Here is a 24,755-nt window from a genome sequence, read left to right as displayed (position 1 = left end):
TGATGTGCTTAACATGCAGAGCAGCTATCTAGCTAACACTGCATGTTGCAGCACAGTCAAGATTGCCATTAGACAATTATTTCATAAATCAAAAGTCCAAAATATATGTACCAATCCCAGATTCCTACTTTAAGGTACAGGTGAACAGCAGGTTGAGCAGAGTGTGCATTTCATTTCGGAACCAATGTTAACGGGTTAGAGCAGCCATACAGCCCGCGTCTCAAGCTGGCTGCCGCAGCACGCTATCTAGTGATTAGGACTCGTGCCTATTTTTTCTGTGTTCCATGCGTGAATCTTCATTCTGGACTTGAATTATACCTACTGCCTTATTGTCTTATGCTGCAATGTCAGGAACCAAAGCCGAAGAATTTTACTGCCTTGCACTTGTGTAATGTGACATAACAATACATTTGAAACTTGAATACTTACTCAGTCAATTAAAGGCACACAATAAAGAACTAGTAGTCATCATTTATAGTATGGTATACTGTACAAATGCATGGGATTACAGTAGTAGTGTACAAATGAAAAATAGACAGTTATTGCTTAGTGGTTTGAAAAACATGGAAATGAAGGGTAGAAAAGAGGCTGTTACATTTGAGTAACCCAGTATGAACAGACACATAATGTAGGCTAAGGCACAAGCTAAGGTTTCTTTCTTAGATCTGGTTAAATAAGGAAACTCACTCATACTTGCATTTTATTGTGACGTGGTTGTGTCTTTCAGTGAGTTTGATTATTGCTGCATCTTTAAAACATAATGATTAGAATCTTAATATTCTGTGCAATCATGCTAGATAAATAAATACCATATCAAGTTTTCAATCATAATCAAGGTAGCTAACAATCTGGGCTCATGTTTTTAAATTATTATATAAATTAAAATCTTCAACCTAGATTTCCATGGACTCCTGCATTAGTATTCAACAAAGAAAGAACTGTTCTCTTAAAAATCCCATTCAGGTATTGCGTATTACATATTTACTACCACACTGCAACCAAAGTTTGCCTCTAGTGGAAAAGTATAAGCATAGAATTCAAGAGAGAAAGGTTCAAGTAGAATAATGACTCATTTGCGTACAGTCAAGAATGCGTAGTTGCTGGTAATATACGTCCCATGAAGCTATACAATTCTATAAAATTCACAATACTTGGAAATAATATCCCTTCAATCAATTACTTGGTAATGGTAAAGATTGACTGTCCTGTAGTAGAAATGTTTGTATCCATTTTACATTACGTCAACAGACAACATTCAAGGCTGAAGTATTACCACATTAATTGAGCGAGTATTGATTGTGGGTATCGTGTCTGTGTGAGCGAGGCTCTTAGTTCAGATGGATGACTGTAGCAAAGTGATGTTGGTGCCTGGAATCAGGTTCTCATCCTTTCCATCAATAAGATGGTCCCATTGATTGAAGTCTTTCTTAAGACCTGAAAAATAAAGCATAATTTTCCACAAGTGCACATCACACAACTTTCATTCAAATGGCCTTTACATTTACTCTTGGCCACTTTACTTTGTCTTGTCTTAAACAAGTTGCTTCAAAGCACAAAGTACAAAGTGTACACAAGTATATAACAAAACAACATGGCTGCCTACGTACCTAGGTGTCTCTGCAGAAATGCTAACGATGCTTTATTGCAGAGGTCTATGGCGATCTGAGGGTCGATCTCTCCTTTCAGCTTCAAGATCTTGCCGATCCAGTTGCCGGTGAGGAAGGTGAAGTCTGGGAAGCTCTGGTGGACTGCTCCCCTGAAGAGGAAGAACAAAAGAAAGAACTAATCTTAATGTCATCAAATGTTCTAATGTCATCAAATCAAAGTCACACTGTTTTTAATACAATTTAGAGTATATTGTTGACTACGACATATTTGTATACCTGATAGTGATCATTTTCCTCGGTATGGTGGCTGAGTCAAGCTTCTTCATACGGCTGATGTTGCCTGCCCACTGGAACTTCTCAGAGTTGATGAAGAAGATGGGCTGCTTCACTCTGGGGTAGATCTCATCATCCAGGGGAGTCATCCAGGAGTCCAGAGCAATCCCACACCTGTGGACGTCAACAAATGCATGAACTACTACAGTATGTATGCTACAGTACTATTTGATAGTTTGTGTAGGGAGGGAGCGAAAAGTGATACAATTTGCGAAACTAAACTAAGGTGAGCTCCTGAAAGCTACAAAACGTTTGGGTAACTCACCCTGGTTTGGTTTTGCAAAACAACAGTTTGAATGTCAAAAAAAGAAAATCTGATGAAATCAGTTCCCACATACTTGAATTTGACCTCTTTGCAGAGGGTTTCAATCACTGTTGCTCCTCCAAAAGAATGGCCCATCACAGCTAACCGACACAGATCCATGGAATTCTGTGGGAGAGAAGAGAGAGAGAAGACAAGAAAAGAAAAGAAAGGAGATGAGAGGAAAGAGAAGAGAGGAGGGAAGAGGGGGGTAGACAGGGGGAAGTAATACCCACATTAGATTACTCAAATGACCACAGAAGCATGAGGAAGTTGGCAAACAAGACAGTAAGCACATGATCAGTACCCAAAGTGTAGCCAAATACTCAAGTAGAATGCCACTTTAGAATCACTCATTACAAATGTGCTCTCTTATGCCTACACAAAGGACTTGACAGAACACACATGACAAACCAGAAACACCCGTCAAGCCAATTTTCCAATACTACTGGTACCCTGAAATAGGGGGGGAGTATGTTTAGAAAATGTTGTACTTTGTAAATGGTGAAACCAATCTGAAAGAAAAAAACATTAAAGCTGTGAATCTCTACTTTGACCCCATAGTAATAGTGTTTGATTTCAAATCTTAACTTAGCTAAAAGAGCTAGAAGACAAAATGCTTCTTTTCCCCAATACTTATGGACGCCACTATACAGGGAACCTATGGGTTGTTTCGTCATCGCAGTAACTCATGTAACTCACATCTGTTTGTGAAAATCATATTAATAATTTTCTAAATATTAACCTCCAGAGTCGTCCAGTCAAACCCTGTCTGCAGGACGTTTTCCACAGCATTCCCTGAGTTGATTTCGATGAGCCTGTCCAACATTCTCACACATTCGTCAGCTCGCTGTTTAACCTACAAATAAAAAGCACAATCAGACAGTGATGTATTCCGCATAACACACTTTGGAGTCTCAGATACTGTACTAAATTAAATGCAATTGGATTCAGGTCTTGCAGAGTGTAATGAAACATAGAACATATCGATACACTTCTTTCTATACCCTTCACATCACATTGTGTGTATGGCACAGCATGTATACCTGTTTGTTCCTTAAAGGAAATTCACTCTCTCCTGGTTTCAGAGCTCTGTAGTACATCCATTCCTCTGCCAGGTTCTCCGGGTCACACGGTTGGACGTTAGGAGAAACCTCGTCCTTCTGCTCAGACTCAGGCTTTTTATGGTAGAAGAAAGTAGCAGAAGCAGATTCATCTCTGGATTAAAGAAAAAAGAAAGAAAAAAGATTAGTTCACTTTCAGACAGTGCCTTCGGAAAGTATTCAGACCCCTTCACTTTTTCCACATTTTGCTGTGATATGTCAATCCACACACAATACCCCAGAATGACAAGCGAAGACACATTTTTAGACATTTCAGTAACTTTATTGAAATTGAAATACAGAAATACCTCACGTAGATAAGTAAATCAGATTAAATTAGCTAAAATGCAAATCAGATATTAATAAGATATTAATTCCAAAATTACATGAACTATTATCCTTGCAATCACTCAACTTATTGAGTGATTTGTTGATGACATTTTTGCATTTTAGCTAGGTCTGAATACTTGTATGTATATGAGGTATTTCTGTATTTCAATTTTAATAAATTTACTGACATTCCTAAAAATGTGTTTTCACTTTGTCATTCTGTGGTATTGTGTGAAGATTGATGGACAATTCTTCTAAATGTAGTCTATAACACAACAAAATGTGGAGGGGTCTGAATACTTTCAGAAGGCATTGTGTATACAAGCACTTGCATAGCTCATTTTAGTTGTCCAGGATAAGAGCTAAATTATTAAATGTTAATTCTATACTGTAGTTAATTAATGTCCTTCAATGAACAAGATGCCTGTAAAATCTAAACATTCTAGAGTGAGTACATTTGTACCTGACACTATCTATACTCCTTTCATATCATACTAACTATACTATTGGTCAGAGGTTGAATACAGGCTTGATAGAGAAAATCAATCATTAATCATTTTAGCACACTGGCTACTCATGTTGAACTTTGCCGCGCATGTTTTTGTGGGGCCTACTGAACTAAGCTTAACCTGTGTAGTTGAGCATGTGTGGGCTTAGGTCACACCCCACACCAGCCATTATGTTCTCCATATGGTCCTAGCAGTCCATACTGATAAAAATGTGATGACCTGGTTTGAACCATTGTCTGCACACCCTTCCCACTACTATCCTGAGATAAACAGACAGACTGGCGCATACCCTATGGGGGGGCTGTGTATCTATGGAGAGTCCTTTGTTATTGTCAGTGAATTGAACTCCCACAATCAGAATACGTTATTGCAGGTACTAGGGGGGATGTCACTTATGAAACTTTGAAAGTAGCTGTAGTATTGTTACAGAAAGGTAAAGACAGCTGAATAAGCTCTGCTTACTGAGCAGTGTGGTGGGATCATTGGCTTGACTAAATTTACTGTCAACTGGAGTCTCTTTCCTATCGACTGTGCTCAGTGGAGTGCAGTTTGAAAGTCTCTGTTCATTGGTTCAAGTGCTATGGTCTGTACAGTACCTGTGCTCCACTGATGCAACTATGAAGCCCTGAGAGGCCAGTTCTGCACATATGGCTGAATATAAAGTCCTGAAAGTAAGAGGGGAAAGCTGTAAAAAATGTATCTACAGACAGAGGATCATTTAAATGTACAGTATTTGAATACATTACGAATACACTGATAAACCATTTCCTCTGTACCTGAAAGCTCCAAGTCCATGAGAGAAGACCACTACTGGATATTTCCCATTTGGCTTAAATGAGGCATTCATGGCAGCAGGTATCTTAAAGGATCCTTTCAGTTTAACAAAAAAAGATAGAAAAGAAAAGTGACATTTTTCAAACGATACAAAATAGCTTGAGACTGAATAGCTTCAACTGCACACAACATAAAACAATACAGTTTGACATTCCCAAGAAAATAGATGCTATGAATAAAAGTATTCACCAAAGAGGTAATGGAATATTTTTTCACTTAGGCTCCGATTGATTTTCATGAAGTCTGCAAGCCCATTAAAGTATTCCTGGCTGGGAATCCAGTCTGGTTTTTCAGCATTCTCTGTTTCTTGACAGGGATAGTATAGCCGGAAGAAGGTTCCCTATTGACAAGACAATTGACAGGACAAATAGCTTGATCTTCCCCCTTTAGCGATGATTGTCTAACAGGTCTCAATGTGCAATACTCTTAGGGGTTTCACACAGCATCATTGGTTGTCAGTGATAAGTTATCGGGAGGATAACATAATAATGTCATGCTAATCATTCAGATCATACCAGTAGGCTACATAGCAGCTGACAGTACTGGTTATCAGTAGTTTTTGTGTTTAAGACAAAATGCTTTACCGTCACAGTATAATCCATCATGAAGTCTGTGCATCCTACTGGATTGGGCCCCTTGGCAGGGGGGATCCCCAGGTTGTTACTGCAGGTGTTTCCCATGGCAAACACACTCAACTTGCACTTCTTTCAGGGGAAACACATTGAAGAACGACAGTCAGGGAATGACTTGGCATAAAGATAACAGAGGTGTTGGAGGAGGAAAAGGATGCCCCCTATCCTACATCCATGTACTTGGATGTTTTACTTGAATGTTTTACTACAATAACATCATGAACAACGTCAAATGTTAGGCTAGCTATAATTGTGACAACGGTCCCCTCCTGAATGGGCATGCCATGATGACATACTTTACAGACAATTGCAAAGTTATCTAGCCAACGCGCTGACTGTTACAGTGTCACAGTGTGGCAGGTTGACTCGGCTGTCAATTCACAAACTAGCCAGCTAGTTACTGATGCTGTAATTAACAACACATGTAACTACTGAGATGGCAGACCAAGGTGGCATTCACTTAATGACAATTCAGTTTGATATAATTCAATGTCCATACCTGTCCTTGACCACTCGTAAAACACTTCTTGGCTAAGAATTGTATGAGTCCACCATTAGAAAGCATCGACCTCAGGGAGGTTGGCTAGCTACCTGGCTAGCTGACTAGATTCGTATAGTAAAGTTAGTTAGAGGAAACATACCGGTACTGTCAGTAGCTCGTTGGGTGTTAGCTAGTTAGCTTTCGAAACATAATCGGTTGGTATGTGTAGTAGCTAGCTAGCTATTGTGTGAATACATATGTGTGATTCGGGAGTGGCTACTCTGACAGGTACTGTAACACTGTTTCGGAAGCACGATGACCTGCGTGGCACGCCTCAACCCTGAACCCTGCTCTGTCGTTTGTTGACATTGGGTGCGTTCGTACATTTGCTCTGAGTTCAGAGCAAACACACTGGGTTCAACTTCATAAAGGGACCAAGTAATTTGATTGGACAAGAGGCATTCCATGAGTGCTGATCAGATTTCCAGAGCGAATTTACGAACGCAGCAATGCATTAACACTGTTGTCGCTTGTTGAGTGCTGCTACTACCATGATATTGTCTCAAGTACTATCAAGTTACGTTTTGCTTGTAATGTGGTCATTTAACTAATTACATAGCACCAAATGACGTATGTCCCAAAAAAAATAAACAAACTTGTATCGTACTCTCCAGTGCTGCAGGGGGCGGTATGTTCCATAATGGTTCGCTCGGGGGTTTTCAGGATAGTAGGCGTGAGTCCGAGAAGTAGAATGAACATTGTACACACATCCCAGACAGAGCAAGGCTGACATGCTGCGATCAACGTTATTTATCATATCTAATTGTGAAAGATGAAATTGGTGAGTCGATATTTTGACGATAGAATACTTCTCATAAAATAGCTTTCATATGCTAGCCAACTAACGAGTTATTGTTAGGTATGCCAAACAGGTTGTCAATTGCTAAAGCTAACCTGTCAGCTACTTCATATGACATTATATTGCATCTGGCATACTGCTTGCCTGGTCACATCATGTGCCAACTTGCTTGCTGGCTATTTTGACTTTTATTTGTAACGTCCTGACAGCTAGCTAGCCATGAATGCCAAGTAATATGATGTGTTTTTGTGGCTGTTGTGCTTTCTGAACATACGTCTCGTCCTCTTCAGTACTGTCTGTCGGGTCACCCCACATTGCCTTGCAATGTCCTCAAGTTCAAATCCACCACCATCATGCTGGACTGCGGGTTGGACACCACATCTGTCCTGCAGTTTCTGCCTCTGCCTCTAGTGCACAGGTGAGACCAGTGATGTGTCTGTTCATCCAGTCTGTTTGTGCGCCTGCAAATACATTAACCTCAAAGCTGTATACATGGCAACAGATTTAGTAGTTAGCTACCAGTAGTGTTCGCACATAGACCCATTGCATCTTGAAGTGAATTGAAGACATTGCTCAAGTTTCACGAATACAATTCTCTCTCTCTCTCTCTCTCTCTCTCTCTCTCTCTCTCTCTCTCTCTCTCTCTCTCTCTCTCTCTCTCTCTCTCTCTCTCTCTCTCTCTCCTTAGTCCAAGGCTCACAAAGCTTCCTGGATGGATCTCCAAAGATGGCACCATAAACCTTGAGAAGGTAGAGTACGTTCGATGAGGTCATCTTTTGTTGTGAATATGATATCTTGTGGATTTAGGCTACTCAGATTCACCACCAGTTTTTTCACCCATCCAGGAGCTGAAGGAGTGTGCAGGCCGTGTGTTTGTGGACTCACAGCCAGAGTTCTGTCTCCCTGAGGTAAGCAATTATTTGTGTTAAACCTCATCTCTTTCACCTCTTGTATAGTTGATCTTGCCTTGTTATTGGAATGCATCTGACATCAGCCTTTTTCCCCCCTGCGTCTCATCATCCTTCTCAGAAAGAGCTACTGGACCTGTCCACCATTGATGTCATCCTGATCTCCAACTACCACTGTATGATGGCCCTGCCTTACATCACAGAGCACACAGGCTTTACTGGGACGGTGTACGCCACAGAGCCAACACTGCAGATAGGAAGGTGGGGACAGACTACATCACAGTAACATGTTTCTTCAAAACACAATGGAAATGGCACTATAGGACTATAGGCCCTATATGACATTTGCATTGATTGAATTAGTCTGGTCTGAAACCCACCCCTTATCCTACTGTGCTGTGTGAATTGAACCAGAGTTGGGTGTAATTAATGTGGGGATGGTTCCTCGTTGCCTTCCAATAGGCTTAAGATTGTAATGCTCTGATTCTACATATCTACCCCTTTTTAGATTGCTCATGGAGGAGTTGGTGAACTTCATGGAGAGAGTCCCCAAGGCTCAGTCTGCTACCTGCTGGAAGAATAAGGAAATACAAAGGTATGACTAGTGACAAAGATTGAGGAATGAAATTATGAATTTCCTGGCAGAGTGTAGGCATTTGAAATTGTTAATTAGATTTTAGAGAATCACCTGGGGAAATTAGCTTACAAATATACATTGTGTCTCTGTCTTTAGCCCCTTTCACACATACAAGCCTTCCCAGTAGATTCCATGCAATTTCCAGGGTCGGCGCATGTCTGAATGCGACTGACCAGGGAAATCCGCGCGGGCAATTACCCTGGTCGAGACCATGTATAATTCCATGGAAAGTACCGTTGTGGTAAGTGTGAATGGAAGCCTGAACATTGCCTGGTCAGTCTCCTTTCACAGCTGTCCTGCATCGCGCAACCAGCAGGGCAGAGCGCTTAAGAACTGCCCCAGACTCCGAATATCTCTACTGCTAAATATAATTCCACAACTGGACACTACTTAATTTCCAATCATAGTGGAGGTATGATATATGGCATATATATATATATATATATCCAGTTCTTTGGTGGAAAGGCATTTTTTTAAGGCATTTTTAAACTCCCAGCGAATTCAAAACACGAAAATCTGCGCTCACTACCTTTTCCAATTGAACATAAACTAAACTATTTAAATGCTGCTATTGTTTGCGAAGTTACAAGATCCTTACATCCCACCATTTTTTTCCAAGGATGCAAAGTTCTAATGTAGCCTATGGAGACGTTGTACTTGATCCCAAAGTCTGTTCAAACTAACTAATTGAGTCAACTCGTATTATGCTTTTCACTATTCACCAAGTCCATACTGTGCTTATGGACTAGTATAGTATGTTTATATCAACGGTAATCAAGTGCTTGAGTTGGCGAGCGAACTTGGTGATGGTAAGCACTGGTAATATGCGTTGACTCGCTGGAACGAGACAGGCGCGCGAGACCCCCACACACCACGTATCATACCTCCGTCCCACATGTATACATCATATTTTTCAATATAAAATGGAGGTATGATATGGCAGATATATATATAGTACTTGGCAGTCCCACGTGCCCGTCCTGCTCCAGTTCTGCATCCAGTTGAATGCATGTATTGAATGCAATGATTCAAGTAGATCGCGCAACCAGGGAATTGCCGACATGTGTGAAAGGGAGCAACACAGGAATCTACCAGCATTTGGCTTGTGTGAACGGCGAAAATGCCCGGTCGACACAGCTTGGGATTCCATGGAAATTACAGGGAACTATGTGTGAAAGAGGCTTTAGATTCTGTGTCTGTTTGTCTTGGGTCACAAGGCTGCTCCCTGGCCAGTTAAAGGATGCCGTTGAGGTGTGTTCGTGGAAGCGATGCTACAGCATGCAGGAGGTCAACTCCGCTCTCAGCAAGGTGCAACTTGTGGGTTATTCTCAGAAAGTGGTGAGAGCTCCTTCCTCCAAATGTATATACACGCACGCACACACATGAACACAGATATTTTGTAAAACTCACACGCATCTCGATTACAATTCAAATTGAGATAACACTGCTGACTCAACAACTCTTGTTTCCAACATTACCCCTTGCTTTCTCTCCAGGAGCTGTTTGGTGCTGTGCAGGTCACCCCCCTTAGCTCTGGCTACTCATTGGGTAGCTCAAACTGGAACATCCAATCCCACTATGAGAAAATCTCCTATGTTTCAGGCTCCTCCCTCCTTACCACACATCCTCAGGTAGGACCAATAGGCTGAACTTCTACTGAGATGGAGACGAGGCCTTGTTTGAATGCATCCTTACTTCTTCCCATGAAGCTATCATTAATCTGACATGACTGGATTTGATTAGATTCAACTTTATTGTCATTGCAGAGTACAAGTACGGTACTAGACAATGAAATGCAGTTTAGCATCTAACCAGAAGCAAATAGTGAAAATAGTGAAACAGAACATGAAATAAAAACATCTGATCACAATGATAGTGATAGGTACAGTATGGCATGTATGGTAGTTTAGTGGATCTGTGAAAGCTAAACAGTAGAACCTCTGCTTTCACCAATCCATTCATGTTAGATCAGTTAATACTTCACTGAAGGAAGGAAGGAAGGAAGGAAGAAAGAAAGGAAGGATGGATGGATGGATGGATGGATTTGAGCAGGACAATTGTGTGTCACCACATGTCAATCTGAGTGTGAATCTCTTCCCCCTCCCAGCCGATGGACCAGAGCTCCCTGAAGAATAGTGACGTTTTGATTCTGACAGGCCTCACACAGATGCCAACCGCCAACCCAGATGGCATGCTGGGAGAATTCTGCAGTAACCTGGGTAAGAGTGTGATGCTAAAAACACAGAAAGCTAGGCTGATTAGGCTATAATGTTGATCTGTCATGTTGTGCCTGACCAAAACAGTTTGTTTGTATGCTTGTGCTTGTAGCCATGACAATCCGGGCAGGTGGCAATGTGCTCGTGCCCTGTTACTCGTCGGGGGTGATTTATGACCTGCTGGAGTGCCTCTACCAGTTCATAGAGAACGCCAACCTTGGTACCACCCCCTTTTACTTCATCTCTCCCGTCGCCAACAGCTCTCTCGAATTCTCACAGATCTTCGCAGAGTGGTGAGTATAACTGAGCGTCCAGGTTTCTACAGGTTTGACTCACTGTGAGCAAGCGGGGAGTAGCTGAGCTTTAAGGAGGGTCTACTCTGTACACTTGAATGGATTGTTAGTGACATGCCTGCCATTGTAGAGATGTGACACATCGCCTCTTACCTCTCTTCCGCAAGGCTCTGTCACAACAAGCAGTCCAAGGTGTACCTCCCAGAACCTCCCTTTCCGCATGCTGAGGTAAGGCTGTCCACCAACAATATGTATGGACAGTGGTCAACTGCCTCACTCTTATATAGAGATATATGCCATGTGAAATGTGAAACTACATCTCAATTGATACATTATTTTATTATTAGAATTTAGCTAGAGATAATTCTGAATCCATCAAGGCCTATTTGACACTTGTGTCTGTCTGTGTCTGTTCAGTTGATCCAGACCAATAAGCTGAAGCACTACCCCAGTATCCATGGCGACTTCAGCCGTGAGTTCCGTCAGCCGTGTGTGGTGTTCACCGGCCACCCGTCCCTTCGCTTCGGGGATGTGGTTCATTTCATGGAGCTGTGGGGCAAGTCCAGCCTCAACACCATCATCTTCACTGGTGAGAAAACCTGGATGGACTCATCATCAAAGCCTGGCCCTAAAACGTTGAGGTCCACTGTTTAAACTGTATCTGTAGCAGCCAAATATATATTCAGCCAAATAAAACAGGGTTTTCACTCAGCCAAGTGAAAACAGGTCTAGATGGGTCATATACAGTGTGATAGCCTGCCCAGTACCCCTAGAACTCTTTTCTACTGAATGTGCAGAAATGACATGCTTATTCCAACACACATTTTATTGAATTAACAAGACGTTTCAGTCCCTAAAATGAGCTGACAGGTGTGAACGAGTCATTCTATCCACATTTTACTTTCACAGAGCCTGACTTCTCCTACCTGGATGCCTTAGCGCCCTACCAGCCCCTGGCCATGAAGTGTGTATACTGTCCCATCGACACACGCCTCAACTTCCACCAGGTGTCCAAGCTGCTCAAGGAGGTTCAGGTAATACACCTTTTTAATATCTGTTTGATCTCATTTTAAAAATGAGAAGAAGCTATAGTCTCTAGTGGAGTGGCCCTGACAATAAAGATGAGCTCTTCATGCTTCTCTCCCTCTCCCCTTATCAATGTATTGGTTTGATTGTCTATCTTTGCCACTTTATATCCCCTCCCACCACCCCTTCTAGCCTCTCCATGTAGTGTGCCCAGAACAGTACACCCAGCCTCCGATCTCCCAGTCGCACCGTTCAGACCTGATGTTGGAGCTGCAGCCTCCGCCAATGCCCTACCGCCGCTGCTCCGTGCTCAGCCTGCCCCACAGACGGAGCTACGAACGCATCCAGCTGCAGCCAGAGGTCAGACAGACAGTGCTGTGTGTTACCAGTGTGTGGATGACGTGTCACTCACGTTGACGTTGCCAGCTCCCTAGAGACATGTAAATGAGTTGAAGATGTCATGTAACCATCGAAGCTAATTCTGAGATTTATATTGAAGATATAGGGCACCAAAAATAATAACCAGGATGACAGGGAGTGATATAGTAGTAGTACACTATAGTCCAATTGCCACTAATTGCTCTTTAATGAGGGCTCTCATTTCTACACCAAACCCTGCCCCCTGTCCCTGAGGAATAAAGTTGTATTACATTTATATTGAATTCTCTCCCTCTGCAGCTGGCCAAGTCCCTCGTGCCAACCGAGATTAAACCGGGCATCTCCATAGCAACTGTGTCAGCAGTTCTGTACTCCAAGGATAACAAACATGTTCTGCAGGTGTGTGTGTGTCTGTGTGCACATCTATTGTGAGATCTATTGTATAGGTCAGATAACAAAGTGGCCTAGACAGTAAAAGTCACAAAGATTGGCCAGGAAAGCTATAATGTACACACCACTGACTTGTGTGTTGTTCTCTCTGCTCTACCAGACCGTGCCCAAGCCCCCTCCAGTGCCACCCACTAAGAAGAGGAAGCGTGTGGTTGAGGAGCCCCCTGAGGTCATGGGCCCCAAGCCCCTGCTCAGTGGAGCTGTACCCCTGGATTCCTTCTTGGCTACTCTACATAAGGTACTGCAAAAGAGAACTGTCTCATTTACCTGGTCTGATAACAATCCCTTGCCATATCTGTGGGGACTGGATATTGAGGTCAACCCAGACTTTCAGTCAGAAAGTTTCAATGGGATAAGTGGAAGTTTGTTTCAGCCCTATTGCTAGGGGTAACATTTAAACCATTCATAATAATAATAATTTTAATATACACTGTCTAATGTGCCATAGACAAGCAGGTGGTGTTATGTCTTCTCCTCCTCGGCACCAGGGCTGAAAGTGGGTGCAACACATTTTTTCTTCCCCCACATCACAGAGGTGTAAGGTTTAATTTTCTCCCCCTCTAGCATGGCATCACAGAGGTGAAGGTGGAGGAGACAGCCGACGGTCACATCCTGCACCTACAGGCAGAAGACACGTTGATCCAGCTGGACGAGGGCGGAACACACATCGTGTGTGACAACAACGAGTTGTTGCGCACCACCCTGAGGGACTTGGTGCTGCGCTTCCTGCAGAAACTCTGACCTTTGGCCTCATCATGACCCCAGCACCACACCAAACTCATTCCCTTAACATTCTTTTACCGTATTCTGACCCCAACACCACCTGCCCTCCTCACCCATTCCCTACACACGTGTTTCTCAATCCCTACTCTGAGGGGTGATCAAAAGCCACTGATCCGTAGCATCAAGTGTACTAGTGCTGGGCTAGAACAAAAATGTGAACTTGGACCAGGATTGAGAAGCACTGTTTTTGGTCAACCCATGTCTTTTTAATTTTTCATGTGTTTCATAAGAGTCTACCATTGTTTTTCAACAAACGTAACCATGTAAAATAGTATTTTGTAATAAAAAAACATTTTGTTAAAAATCCGACAAATACAAATGATTGAAATTGATTGAATCTATTTGTGAAACACAATGACTATGCCTTGGGAATCCTGATGTGATTACTGCACTAGAAAAATCACTGGTCATGCTGATGTAACATAAAGCAACAGCCAACCATTGACGAGTGGAGGAAGTGAAAATTCATCATGATTCCACAGGAGGGTGTGCTTCTATGGTGTCAGACTTATGTCAAAAGTCCCACGCACACAGGTAAGTTTCACACACAGATATTAACTTAGCCATATGCTTCACCTGGGGACATTTCTTGTTTGTGGTTGTTTTGAGATCTGGGCCCTGTCCAAAAACAACCCCTAGCCCCCTACTCCCTATTGTCTCACTTCAGAGAGAGTTTCCTGTTCACTGAGACTGATGACATTACGTTACTAGCACAACCCCCAACAACTACTACAGTAGTTTCAAACAGAGAATACAGTGTGTAATACAGTACATCAGTTAATATTATACAGTGTGTGGTGTTGATCAAGGCAGGCAGTAATCTCATCACAGTCAGAATATTCTCTGTCATATTTAATCAAAGTTGAGGAACTTTGATTAAATATGATGACACTATCAATACTCCATTCTATTTGGTGGTTGATTGACACTTTGATGTCTAGTGTATTCAGCCATAAATTAATATAAGGTATAAACAAATAATTAACATCAGAATTAATAGAAAGAAATAGGATAATCCAGGTAATTTGTCAGAAAATATGTAATTGATAAACATTGATAAATGCAGCTAAATACATTTAATAATAATATCCTTTGAATGTACAATATCTTAAATATACAGTGAACTACATAAGCATTTCGTTGACAACACGCATGCATACAGCAGATGGAGATGGAATAAATTGATTACTGTCAGGAAATCGTCAAACCTGTCTGAATACTTAATATAAAATTGTGACCTTCCCACCTTTCCTAACATGATCCTGCATTTTGGAGGGGAGGGGAGGGAAGGTTGGAAAAATAGTTGTTGCGTTTGAGTGGGTCTACTACTGTTAAGCGAGAGTATGTTTGTTTGTGAAGTATTGAGTCAGTCCACAGATACAGCAGTGCGTTTGGAGGGATTCTGGTGCATTTCACAACACATTCCCCATGTCACCTATGGGCAGTTTGGTCTTCAGCAGGTTGTATCGCACACTGTCCTATAGGGAGTTGTGTTGGGGACACTGGCCCATACCCCCCCCAACCCCTAAAGCACTTTGTGTAAATACATATGGATTGCTTAGATCTAAGCAGGTGGTGAGGGTAGTGGCTAGGCAAGGGGGTCAATTTGTTATTGGCGCCATAGAGTCAACTTCAAGCTTCGACAGCTGTGCTGCAGTGGTTTGTGGGGCTCTACTTGGTTTGTGGGACTCTACTTGGACTCTTTCTCAGCGTTCAGCAGTGCAGAGCGGATCCCAAGCTTCTGGAGTTCATCCACCAGGTCGCCGTTCTGGTGCATCTGTAGAAGGATGTCACAGCCCCCCACAAACTCACCGTTGAAGTACACCTGTGGGATCGTGGGCCAGTTGGAGAAGGCCTTCACTCCTGTGAGACAGAGGTTATGGTTACTGTGTGTCACTACTACTACCGGTACTAGTACTACCACCACCACACTAATCATAACCACTTACCGGTGTGGTCAGTGTGACCCAATTCCAGAAAGGTGTTGCAAGATTACCCTTCCCCAATTGACACAACAAACTGGGAAACTATGTGTTGGAAGAAACCATTTCCCTCCAGGAAACACTTTAACAACCAGGCTTGTATCAAATTGTCAAGCTGGTGCCAGTTACATAGTCACGCAGCAATTCCAGTAGTAAGATTAGCCTGACGTTTTGAACCACACCCGTTTTGTCTTGCTGCATAGTACTGATAAAAATACAACCTAGATTTGAAAAGCTCAGCTCAACAAGTACTTAAGTTATGGGGACTAGTCATGGATAATAATGTTAACCAAACAACCTCATCTCAAAGAGGCGTATAAGAGATTTAAGTGAAATTAATCAAATTGTTTATCACTAGTTAGGCATAATGACACAAGCTCACAGGTGACAGCTAACGTTAGCTACCTTACAAATAGCTATCAATTTAAAAAAGTGGCTGACCTTCCCTGAGGTCCTGGTCTTCCAACACGTTGTAGGCAGCATAGTCATCTACGCCATGCATCCGCATGATCTGGACCACGGCGTTACTGAAGCCACACATGGGCTGGGCCGGGGTCCCCTTCATAAACACGACCACCTTGTCCTTCTTCACCATCTCCCCAAGGTCCTTCTCTGTGGCCGCTGTGCACAGGAGGCGAGCCGAGGGCGCAAACGACACACTTCCATCGGCTTGTTTCGGCAGGAAGAGCGCCGAACTCGCCCGGAGACACCGACCAGTTGATCTAATTAAGTTATTCATGGCTTTAGTTAGTCTGAAAGTAAATAAAAGCAGCAGCAACTTGAGTTGACAGTCACACTTTAACAGACTTCGCGACAAGACCACACAGTTTTTAGTACAGACGCGAACTTCCACCTACCCGTTCTGTCAAGATGGAAGCGACCAGATCTGAACGTTCATTGGACAAGCATAAACTCCAGCCCGCTTGCCATTGGTAAGTACAAACGTCAATTACATTGGTTACGCAAGAATAAGAAGACAAACATAACATATCTTTTTATAAACGTATTCGTAACATATATTTATAATTCATGAATGTATTTATTTATATATAAAATACATTTTAGATTTTTAAAAAGTAACTGAGACGATTACTTCCGGTTGTCGGCCATTTAACTTCTACTTCCGGCGATGGCAGTGATGCATCCTGGATATTTACAGGTTTGATATCTATGGATGCAACAGCTAACAACAAGCGCTGTTGTGAACATGGTCACCGGTCCGTCATGCCAAAGCAGGTTTGTCGCTTTTCGAAGAATACCAACTGATGTTGATGAAGTGAAGTGTAGGGGTAGAGAAAGCATTAGCTATAGTCTGTCTCTATCACTCAGGACCACGGTCTCCGGGTTTTTATTTCACTGAGGGTACTGACCCTCATCCGGAGATACTTTCAGCTACCGTGTGTCTTTAACTGTAGTCCCCCCCTGCATTGCAACCTTGTAACACAGCTTCCTGCAGAGAACATTGCTTCTGGCTAAACAAGGTGGCATAAAGTAAATCAAAGAAGCTCAGGCGTGACTTCTGGAGGCTCAGGAGTTTCACGTGCGATGTTCGTTGGACAATAATAATGGCCCTGCTTTCCACGGCGGTGACGTTCTCTTCTGTAACTATCACCTTTCTTGAAGCAGGCAGAGAAAGCCACGCGGCAATCAGAGACTCGTTTGAAAAGGCGAAGCACCTCCTATCAAACTCTCTGTGTTGCCACATCCTCAACTGGTTCTCTAAAACACATTTAAATCTTATATTCCGCCTATTTGGAACTTTCATTGTTATTTCATTTAGTTACCTTTTTTTGTTTATGTTTTTCTTTTTCTCTGAACAGGATGTCAAGTATCATGGGAAGTGGCCCTTGTTATTAAAGGTACATTAGTGATCTATATATTCATACATTTAGCAGTTGCCGTACAATTCTCTATGGTGTCTTAATTCTTTGCGCATTTGTATTTTTTTACAGAAGTGCCTGCTGTCAGCGGCTGTCTGCAGCTGCAGGAGCTCAACTCTTCCAGCACTACTTAGTCTTTGCTTGACTGCAGACTACCTCTGACATGAGATTGAGTGGCATGGTATTGGATTGCTGTAGTTTGCGACTTAATTCAACTTGAGCGCCCTTACCGGTTTCGGGCAGTACTTATTCCAGTTCTATAAATATCCACATACTCCTGAGATTTTCTCTGGCCCCAGGAAATATCCAAAAGGCTGAACATAAATAAATATCATGCAGATTAACTTAATACCCATCATTACCGAAAGCTATGGTGGAAAAAATGACAATCACATCGCAATTGCATTTCCATTTCTTTGTTTATAATTATAGTGGTATTAATATGAAGCTGCCTTTTTTATATTATGTGGGGCTGGAGAAAATCTCGTAAGGGCACTCATAGTTGAATTAAGTGGCCAGCTCCTGCAAACCAACACCGTGACACTCCATCATGACATGAGAGCTGCAGCGCCTTCAGTCTGTCTGATGCATTCTGTGACATCACATAATATGTTGGGTAATCTCAAGCCTTTCCTTGCTTTCCTTGCTTGAAACGTTTTGTTTTGTTTCACTTTATGTTTCCATGTTGTGTGTTTTAATGTGTTTTTTTATGCTGTGTTCTTATACTGTTTTTTTATCCTGTTTTATGATGTGATGTGATGTTTTATTCATTTTATGTTTTATACTGTGTGATGTTTTGTTTTCATTTTATGTTTCCATCGAGGACCACTTTGGAAATAAGTGTTTTAAATAATGCTTTCAAGTGCTATCCTCTGGACATTACTTAGTGTCATGATGTGTAAATGATTATATTGTAAATTCCTAATAAATCAAATCAAATCCTCTCTCCTTACCACCTCCCTCTTTTTAAATCATGGCTCTTCTCCTTCAATGGGTTTTTTAGTAGTTGAGGAATCGAGGAAAGGCTTGAGATTCAACTACTGTGACACTAGCACTAATTGTACTCATCTGTGCACTGAATGTGGTCGTGTGGCATTTGAGGGGTAACACCTGGAACAGGGCTTGAATCAACATGTTCAAAGTGCAGGTTTCTTATCCCTATCCTTCTGTGCCCCAAAGGCCCAGACAAAGATAACTCAGTCCTGGTCCTGCAGAGCTCCAGTCGGTCCAGGTTTTTGTCCCAACCTATCACATTGATTGCATTTATCAACTGATCTTCAAAACCTTGATTAGCTGAATCAGGTGTCAATTGCTGAGCTAGGACAAAAGCCTACGTCAAGTGTGTCAACAATTTTTCTTCAAAATCCGCTGTTAACATTCCATGTTTTATTATTAAAGATGCACTCTGGAATTTGTATCTGAAGTAAATTATTTCAGATTTCTTCTTTGCAGTCGTCATTGCTTTACAGTCCGTCTCCATGTTACATAACCTCCATGTTGCATAAGTTGTGTAGATGTCCATTTTAATCCATTCAAAGTTGTATAGTGTGATTAAATAACACATTCGATCGAGGTACATCTGGAAGAATAGCGTGAGGAGGAGTTCTAGCGTGTTGAGGCAAGATTCCCTGCTTAACATGATCATTTCCTTATATGCACATTATCACCGACTGATGAACACACTGCTTCGAATTGAGAACAGTCCTATAATGAACAATAATGGCTTTTCACTGAGATTTAGCTGATAATGTATAGAGAGTGACACAGTTGAGTATTGACTAGGCTCCACAGTTTCCATGGCAAGACACGAGAAGGTCAGCTGGTTTAAACAGGAGGAAACTATCGGACAGATAAATGATGGACGAGTGCATTCAAGGTAAAGAATATCGACAGAATGATTTTGTGCTACGTGGCCTAACATTCTACAATCGGAGGACCGAGACTTCACTTAAATCTACCTAGTCCTACGTGCATTACGCACCAATACTAATTGTACATGAGTTGGATTATGGAAAAGGTTGTTTTGTATCGTATCTCACTGATTCTAAACGTTCAGTTTCTTGTGAATTTCCTGGAATTCACGTGAATCAGTTTGCGCAATCAATTCTGAAAGAATTTGATTCACACATTCGTGGGAATTATCTAGCGCTGTTTTAATAGTATGCAGACTATGCACATTCCGCATTCTATGGGCGCGCGGATTTGCGCCATCACCTCCGGCTTGTAAACATACCTGCCCTTACCTGCTCACGCTTTTACCTAGACTTGCTTTTACAGACGTAATGTGTGCTATAACACGATAAATCAGGTAAACATATTCTTGTGTAAATGCATTCTAGACGAATGCATTAAAATCATTAATGCATAATGCATTTATGCATATCTTTCTCAGGTGAGCAGGAAGCTGTCCAGAAGAGAACTTTCACTAGATGGATAAATGTGCACTTGGAGAGGGTAAGGCACAGTCCATTTGAAACTACAGTAAGGTGTCAGACCATCTGCATCTGCACTGTAGTCCCCTAGCACCAAACTACGTTGTTGACGTTGAACTAAACTTGTATAGGATGAGTTGAATGTCAACATTACAACAGCAGAGAGTGTGACAGCAGGTGTGAATGTGTTTTTTCCAGTGCGACCCTCCGATGGAGATACAAGACCTGTTCACAGACATTCAGGATGGCAAGGTTCTCATGGGGTTACTTGAGGAACTGTCAGGATGCAAGCTGGTAAGGACAAAGCAGCCTGCTATTCATCTAATAATAATAATAATAATAATAATAATAACTTTTATTTGTATAGCGCTTTTCCTGCAAACTTTGCAGCTCAAAGTGCTCCAATATAATCATAATTTAATAATTTAGTCATTTAAAGGCAATATTAAAAAGATGCGTTTTTAGTCTTGACTTAATTTGCTGAGGTTGCATCCCTAATGTAAACTGGCAGTGCATTCCTCAATCTGGTTGCATAAAATGAGAATGCAGCCTCACCAAATCTCTTCTTTTGTACATGTGGTACACAGAGAAAACCAGCGTCAGAAGACCTGAGAGCTCTATTGGGCTGATATGCTATCCAAAGGTCTTAATCTTAATCAATCTTGATCAAAATCTAATAGAGATTAGACGGATCTACTGATTTTAGTCATAGTTTTTATGTTGTTGTTGTTTGTGGTCTAGCTCTACAGGTTCAGACCATCTTCCCACCGCATATTCAAGCTGAACAACATTGCCAAGGCCCTGACGTTCCTTGACGACAGACATGTAAGTGGTAGCAACTGAACAAGGCAGCAATTAGAATTTGGGATTGTTGTTTTTGGCTGCCATTTGATGTAGATTTATCTTGACAGACTTATTGCATAATCATGTTTGATGTTCCCTGCTGTGAACAGGTGAAGCTACTAAGCATTGATGCGCCAAGTGTGGCTGATGGCAATCCCTCTGTTGTCCTTAGGCTTATCTGGAATATTATTCTCTACTTTCAAGTAAAGTGTTTTGCATTGTTATCTCTCTCTCTCTCTCTCTCTCTCTCTCTCTCTCTCTCTCTCTCTTTCTTTCTCTTTCTCACACACACACATACACACATACACACACACACACACACACACACACACACACACACACAGCTTACTAATCAAAAAGCCCTGATGGTAATATCATCCCTTTTTTCTGTTTCTTCTGTCAGGTAAAGGAGGTCACAGTGAACATCCAGAAACACCTTTCCTGCAGCTTCTCATCCTTACCCATAAACCCCTACCCCTCTGCTTGTGCCCGGTCACCTCTGCCTAGTGTTGCCCACTCCAACACGTGCAGAAAAGATTCTATGCCCCCAACTTATCATGGAAAAGCTATCAAGACACTTCTGTACTGGGTGCAAAGATGCACGTCAAAGTGAGTTTAAAGAGAGAGGGGTGGGGGGGTAACAGGATCCATTCCAGATCTTGTCACTCAGTCCTTGATTGACCATTTCCCTCGCTTGTTGTTATGCTAGGTTTGGGGTAGAGGTGCATGACTTTGGGAAGAGCTGGATGAGTGGTCTGGCCTTCCTGGCGATGATTAAGTCCATTGATCCTAGCCTGGTGGATATGAGGGGCACCGAGTCCAGAGAACCCAAGGAAAATGTTGACAAGGCTTTCGGAATAGCACAGCAAAGCCTGGGGATACCTCGCCTGATGGAACCTGAAGGTAGGAGGACAACTGTTAACAAATGCTGTATTTGTGAGAGCAGCTGGTGAAAGTGGGAACAAGTCGGCAACCAATCAAAATGTTTTGACTTTTATTCAGAAACATTTAAATAAAATGTTCAACGTCCGAACATTTGGTCGGTTGCCGACCAACTGCTGTCACATTTTATTCCACAAGCACTGTCGCCTTCATGTATCTGACAATTCACCTATAACCTTTCTGCACCCAGTTTGTAACCATGCATTTTCACTAGTCCCACCACCTGTCAAGTCTTGATTGTCCCATGTCTCCATTTTGGTAACAGATGTAACACACAGTACACCTGATGAGCAGTGCATTATAACCTACCTGTCCCAGTTCCTAGAGCATCACCCTGGCCTGGATGAAGTGAGTAATATAGGTGTACCAGTGGAGGCTGGTGGAGGCAGAAATCGGAGAATGGACTTATTGTAATGCATGGAATGGACTGAGAAAGGGTGTGACAACATTCCTCATTCCATTCTATGCATTACAATGGGCCTGTCCACCAATTTCTACCTCCACAGATTGTGTATTGTACCACTGCTTTCTCTACAGTTGTTATTTCAGTGGCCTTGCGTTACACAGTATACATACAAACACCCAAATGTCTTTTTGCATTTATAGGATAATGCATTTGACTTTGAGTCAAAGTGTGTAAACCTATTGAGGGACAATCCTGCTGATCAACCTGAGTCCACCAGCTCAGGACAGGCCTCCCCCGCTCATCCCATGTCCCAGGCCTTGTCTCCGTGCCAGGAGAGGACCAGTGACCTACCGCCCTTGAGGAGGAGGACGTCCAGCCCTGTCGGGGAGCTCCAGGCACCCCCCTCTCCTCCGCCTGAACAGACCTCCTCTGCGCCATCCAACATCCATTACATCTCTCTCTCAAATGATCATAAAAGCTCCACCATAGGTGAGATGGGGGCTAGTGCCACCAGAGACCTAAATAAAGATACTAGCATCTTCATAAGTGCCACTGAGCCAAGTAGCCCATTTGGCCTAAATGTGGATTCTGCTGACCAGGAGGTCTGGACATGGAGGTCTGGACATGGAGCGGCTGATGACCACGTATACTGTGAGCTCTGTGGGTCCGAAGGCTACTTCTCTCAGAGCTCTGAGGAGGGCCTCTACACTCTCCCACTGCTGGACTCAGACGAGGAGGATGCCTACAGCTACATCCTGGATCTGAACAAGGAGGAGTCTGGCCAATCAGTATCGTCCGACTCCAACCAACACTTCCTGGATCTGAATAAGGAGGAGGAGTCCAATGAGGCAGTGTGGTCTAACTCCAATCAACATTGTGGACTAGTCTCAGCGTTGGGGCTAACAGCAAGGAACATGGCACCAGACCCACTGTTCATAGTGGACCAGAATGGAACAGAGGAGAGTGCACGTGAATGTGATCCAGGTCAACAACTTGTGGAATCGAGAGTGGACATCCAGATGATTGGTGCTGTTGAGACAGAAGAAATAGAGGGGGACCAATGTAAATGCCAAGAGAACACTGGGTTGTGTTATAAGGATCATGGAAAGGAAAGCAGTGAAGTGCAGGACATTATGTGTCCATTCCATCCTGTGCAGGAGAGGTTAGAGGTCATGGAGGAGGAGGATATGGAGGAGGAGGAGGAGGAGGAGGAGGAGGGAAGAGGCATGGAAGGGTTCAGAGAGAAGGTGGAGAATAGAGAGAGGCTGAGTGTGGTGGTGGAACAAGTGAATGCAGAAAAGGGGGATGTTGAGGGAAAAGAGAAAGAGGAGGATGAGGTTTTTAGGGAGGAGGGTGATGGGGTCAGTGAGATGTTTGAAAGGTTGAATGTGGTGCTGGAAGAAGTGTGTGCAAAGGATCACTTTGTAGAGGGAGATGAGAAAGTGGATGATGAGACCTTTAGAAGGGAAGACATGAAAGAGGTCAAAGAGATAGGAGAGGATAGAGAGAGATTGGGAGGGGTGGGAAGAACAGCTATGGAGCGAGAGGTGAGTACAGAAGAAAACTTTGAAGAAGGGGAGAAAGACAAGGATGTATTTTTTAGGCATGAGGATGTAAATGGGGTGAGAGAGAGATTGGTTGTGGAGGAAGGTGTGGATGGAAAAATTGGTACAGAAGAATTAGGAGATGAAAAGCAGGTAGAGGCAGAGGTAGAGCAGGAGCAGGAGGAAAAGGAGGATAGACACATGAGTGTAGAGGCCATTGAACAGGAGTTAGAGGAGGTGAAAAAGGGGAATGATGTTGAAAGTGCAGAGGGCTTTAAAGAGGGGGAGATGGAGGAGGTGGAGGAAGAGGAGGATGAGGCGGAGACAAAGGAGAGTGGACATGTGAGTGCATCAGACGATGAAGAGGGGGAGATGGAGGAGGAGGTGGAGGAAGAGGAGGAGGAGATGGAAGGGAAGGAGGAAGAGGAGAGTGGACATGTGAGTGTATCAGATCATGAAGAGGGGGAGATGGAGGAGGAGGTGGAAGAAGAGGAGGAGGAGATGGAAGAGAAGGAGGAGGAAGAGGAGAGTGGACATGTGAGCGTATCAGACCATGAAGAGGGGGAGATGGAGGAGGAGGTGGAGGAAGAGATGAAGGATAGACACATGAGTGTAGAGGCCATTGAACAGGAGTTAGATGAGGTGAAAAAGGGGAATGATGTTGAAAGTGCAGAGGGCTTTAAAGAGGGGGAGATGGAGGAGGTGGAGGAAGAGGAGGATGAGGCGGAGACAAAGGAGAGTGGACCTGTGAGTGCATCAGACCATGAAGAGGGGGAGATGGAGGAGGAGGTGGAAGAAGAGGAGGAGGAGGAGGATAGACACATGAGTGTAGAGGCCATTCAACAGGAGGAGTTACAGGAGGTGAAAAAGGAGAATGATGTTGAAAGTGCAGAGGACTTTAAAGAGGGGGAGATGGAGGAGGTGGAGGAAGAGGAGGAGGAGATGGAAGAGGAGGAGGAAGAGGAGAGTGGACATGTGAGTGCATCAGACCATGAAGAGGGGGAGATGGAGGAGGAGGAGATGGAAGAGAAGGAGGAGGAACTGGA

At 42.9% G+C, this 24,755-nt stretch overlaps 3 protein-coding genes and 1 long non-coding RNA gene across 6 annotated transcripts; 2 read left to right on the top strand and 2 right to left on the bottom strand.

Annotated features, from left to right (window-relative positions):
* Positions 1 to 456: 456 nt before the first annotated feature.
* Positions 457 to 6,455, bottom strand: pla2g7 (phospholipase A2, group VII (platelet-activating factor acetylhydrolase, plasma)). 3 transcript variants are annotated; one of them, XM_080543364.1, is made up of 11 exons: positions 6,149 to 6,455; positions 5,602 to 5,721; positions 5,207 to 5,357; positions 4,960 to 5,053; positions 4,780 to 4,848; positions 3,288 to 3,459; positions 2,987 to 3,100; positions 2,279 to 2,370; positions 1,884 to 2,054; positions 1,608 to 1,756; positions 457 to 1,434 (listed from the first exon to the last, which is right to left on the bottom strand). In XM_080543364.1, the coding sequence occupies exons 1-11, from the start codon at positions 6,212 to 6,214 to the stop codon at positions 1,334 to 1,336; spliced, it is 1,299 nt and encodes a 432-aa protein (XP_080399490.1). In that variant the 5' UTR covers positions 6,215 to 6,455; the 3' UTR covers positions 457 to 1,333. The 3 variants fall into 3 exon arrangements, with proteins under 3 accessions (XP_080399490.1, XP_080399491.1, XP_080399492.1); XM_080543365.1 differs by having other exon boundaries at positions 5,602 to 5,718; XM_080543366.1 differs by having other exon boundaries at positions 6,291 to 6,451.
* An 829-nt stretch (positions 6,456 to 7,284) lies between these two features.
* On the top strand, positions 7,285 to 14,403 carry ints9 (integrator complex subunit 9). The gene is made up of 16 exons (XM_080537918.1): positions 7,285 to 7,407; positions 7,678 to 7,738; positions 7,835 to 7,897; positions 8,019 to 8,158; positions 8,406 to 8,492; positions 9,752 to 9,872; positions 10,031 to 10,165; positions 10,642 to 10,753; positions 10,863 to 11,043; positions 11,211 to 11,271; positions 11,461 to 11,632; positions 11,953 to 12,077; positions 12,262 to 12,429; positions 12,748 to 12,846; positions 12,998 to 13,135; positions 13,462 to 14,403. The coding sequence occupies exons 1-16, from the start codon at positions 7,343 to 7,345 to the stop codon at positions 13,636 to 13,638; spliced, it is 1,905 nt and encodes a 634-aa protein (XP_080394044.1). The 5' UTR covers positions 7,285 to 7,342; the 3' UTR covers positions 13,639 to 14,403.
* Positions 14,404 to 14,568: 165 nt separating this feature from the next.
* glrx5 (glutaredoxin 5 homolog) lies at positions 14,569 to 16,508 on the bottom strand. Its single transcript, XM_080537907.1, has 2 exons — positions 16,104 to 16,508; positions 14,569 to 15,543 (listed from the first exon to the last, which is right to left on the bottom strand). The coding sequence occupies exons 1-2, from the start codon at positions 16,399 to 16,401 to the stop codon at positions 15,371 to 15,373; spliced, it is 471 nt and encodes a 156-aa protein (XP_080394033.1). The 5' UTR covers positions 16,402 to 16,508; the 3' UTR covers positions 14,569 to 15,370.
* Positions 16,509 to 16,831: 323 nt separating this feature from the next.
* On the top strand, positions 16,832 to 18,512 carry LOC308173372. The gene is made up of 3 exons (XR_013937889.1): positions 16,832 to 16,898; positions 17,483 to 17,521; positions 17,615 to 18,512. It is a non-coding gene; the product is annotated as an uncharacterized lncRNA (long non-coding RNA).
* The last annotated feature ends 6,243 nt before the right edge of the window (positions 18,513 to 24,755 follow it).

Source organism: Nansenia antarctica, assembly GCF_963989245.1.
Source record: "Nansenia antarctica genome assembly, chromosome: 1".
NCBI classification, from domain to species: Eukaryota; Metazoa; Chordata; class Actinopteri; order Argentiniformes; family Microstomatidae; genus Nansenia; species Nansenia antarctica.
The sequence above is the reverse complement of the archived record's forward strand: the minus strand, read 5'-3'. Positions and strand labels throughout refer to the sequence as shown.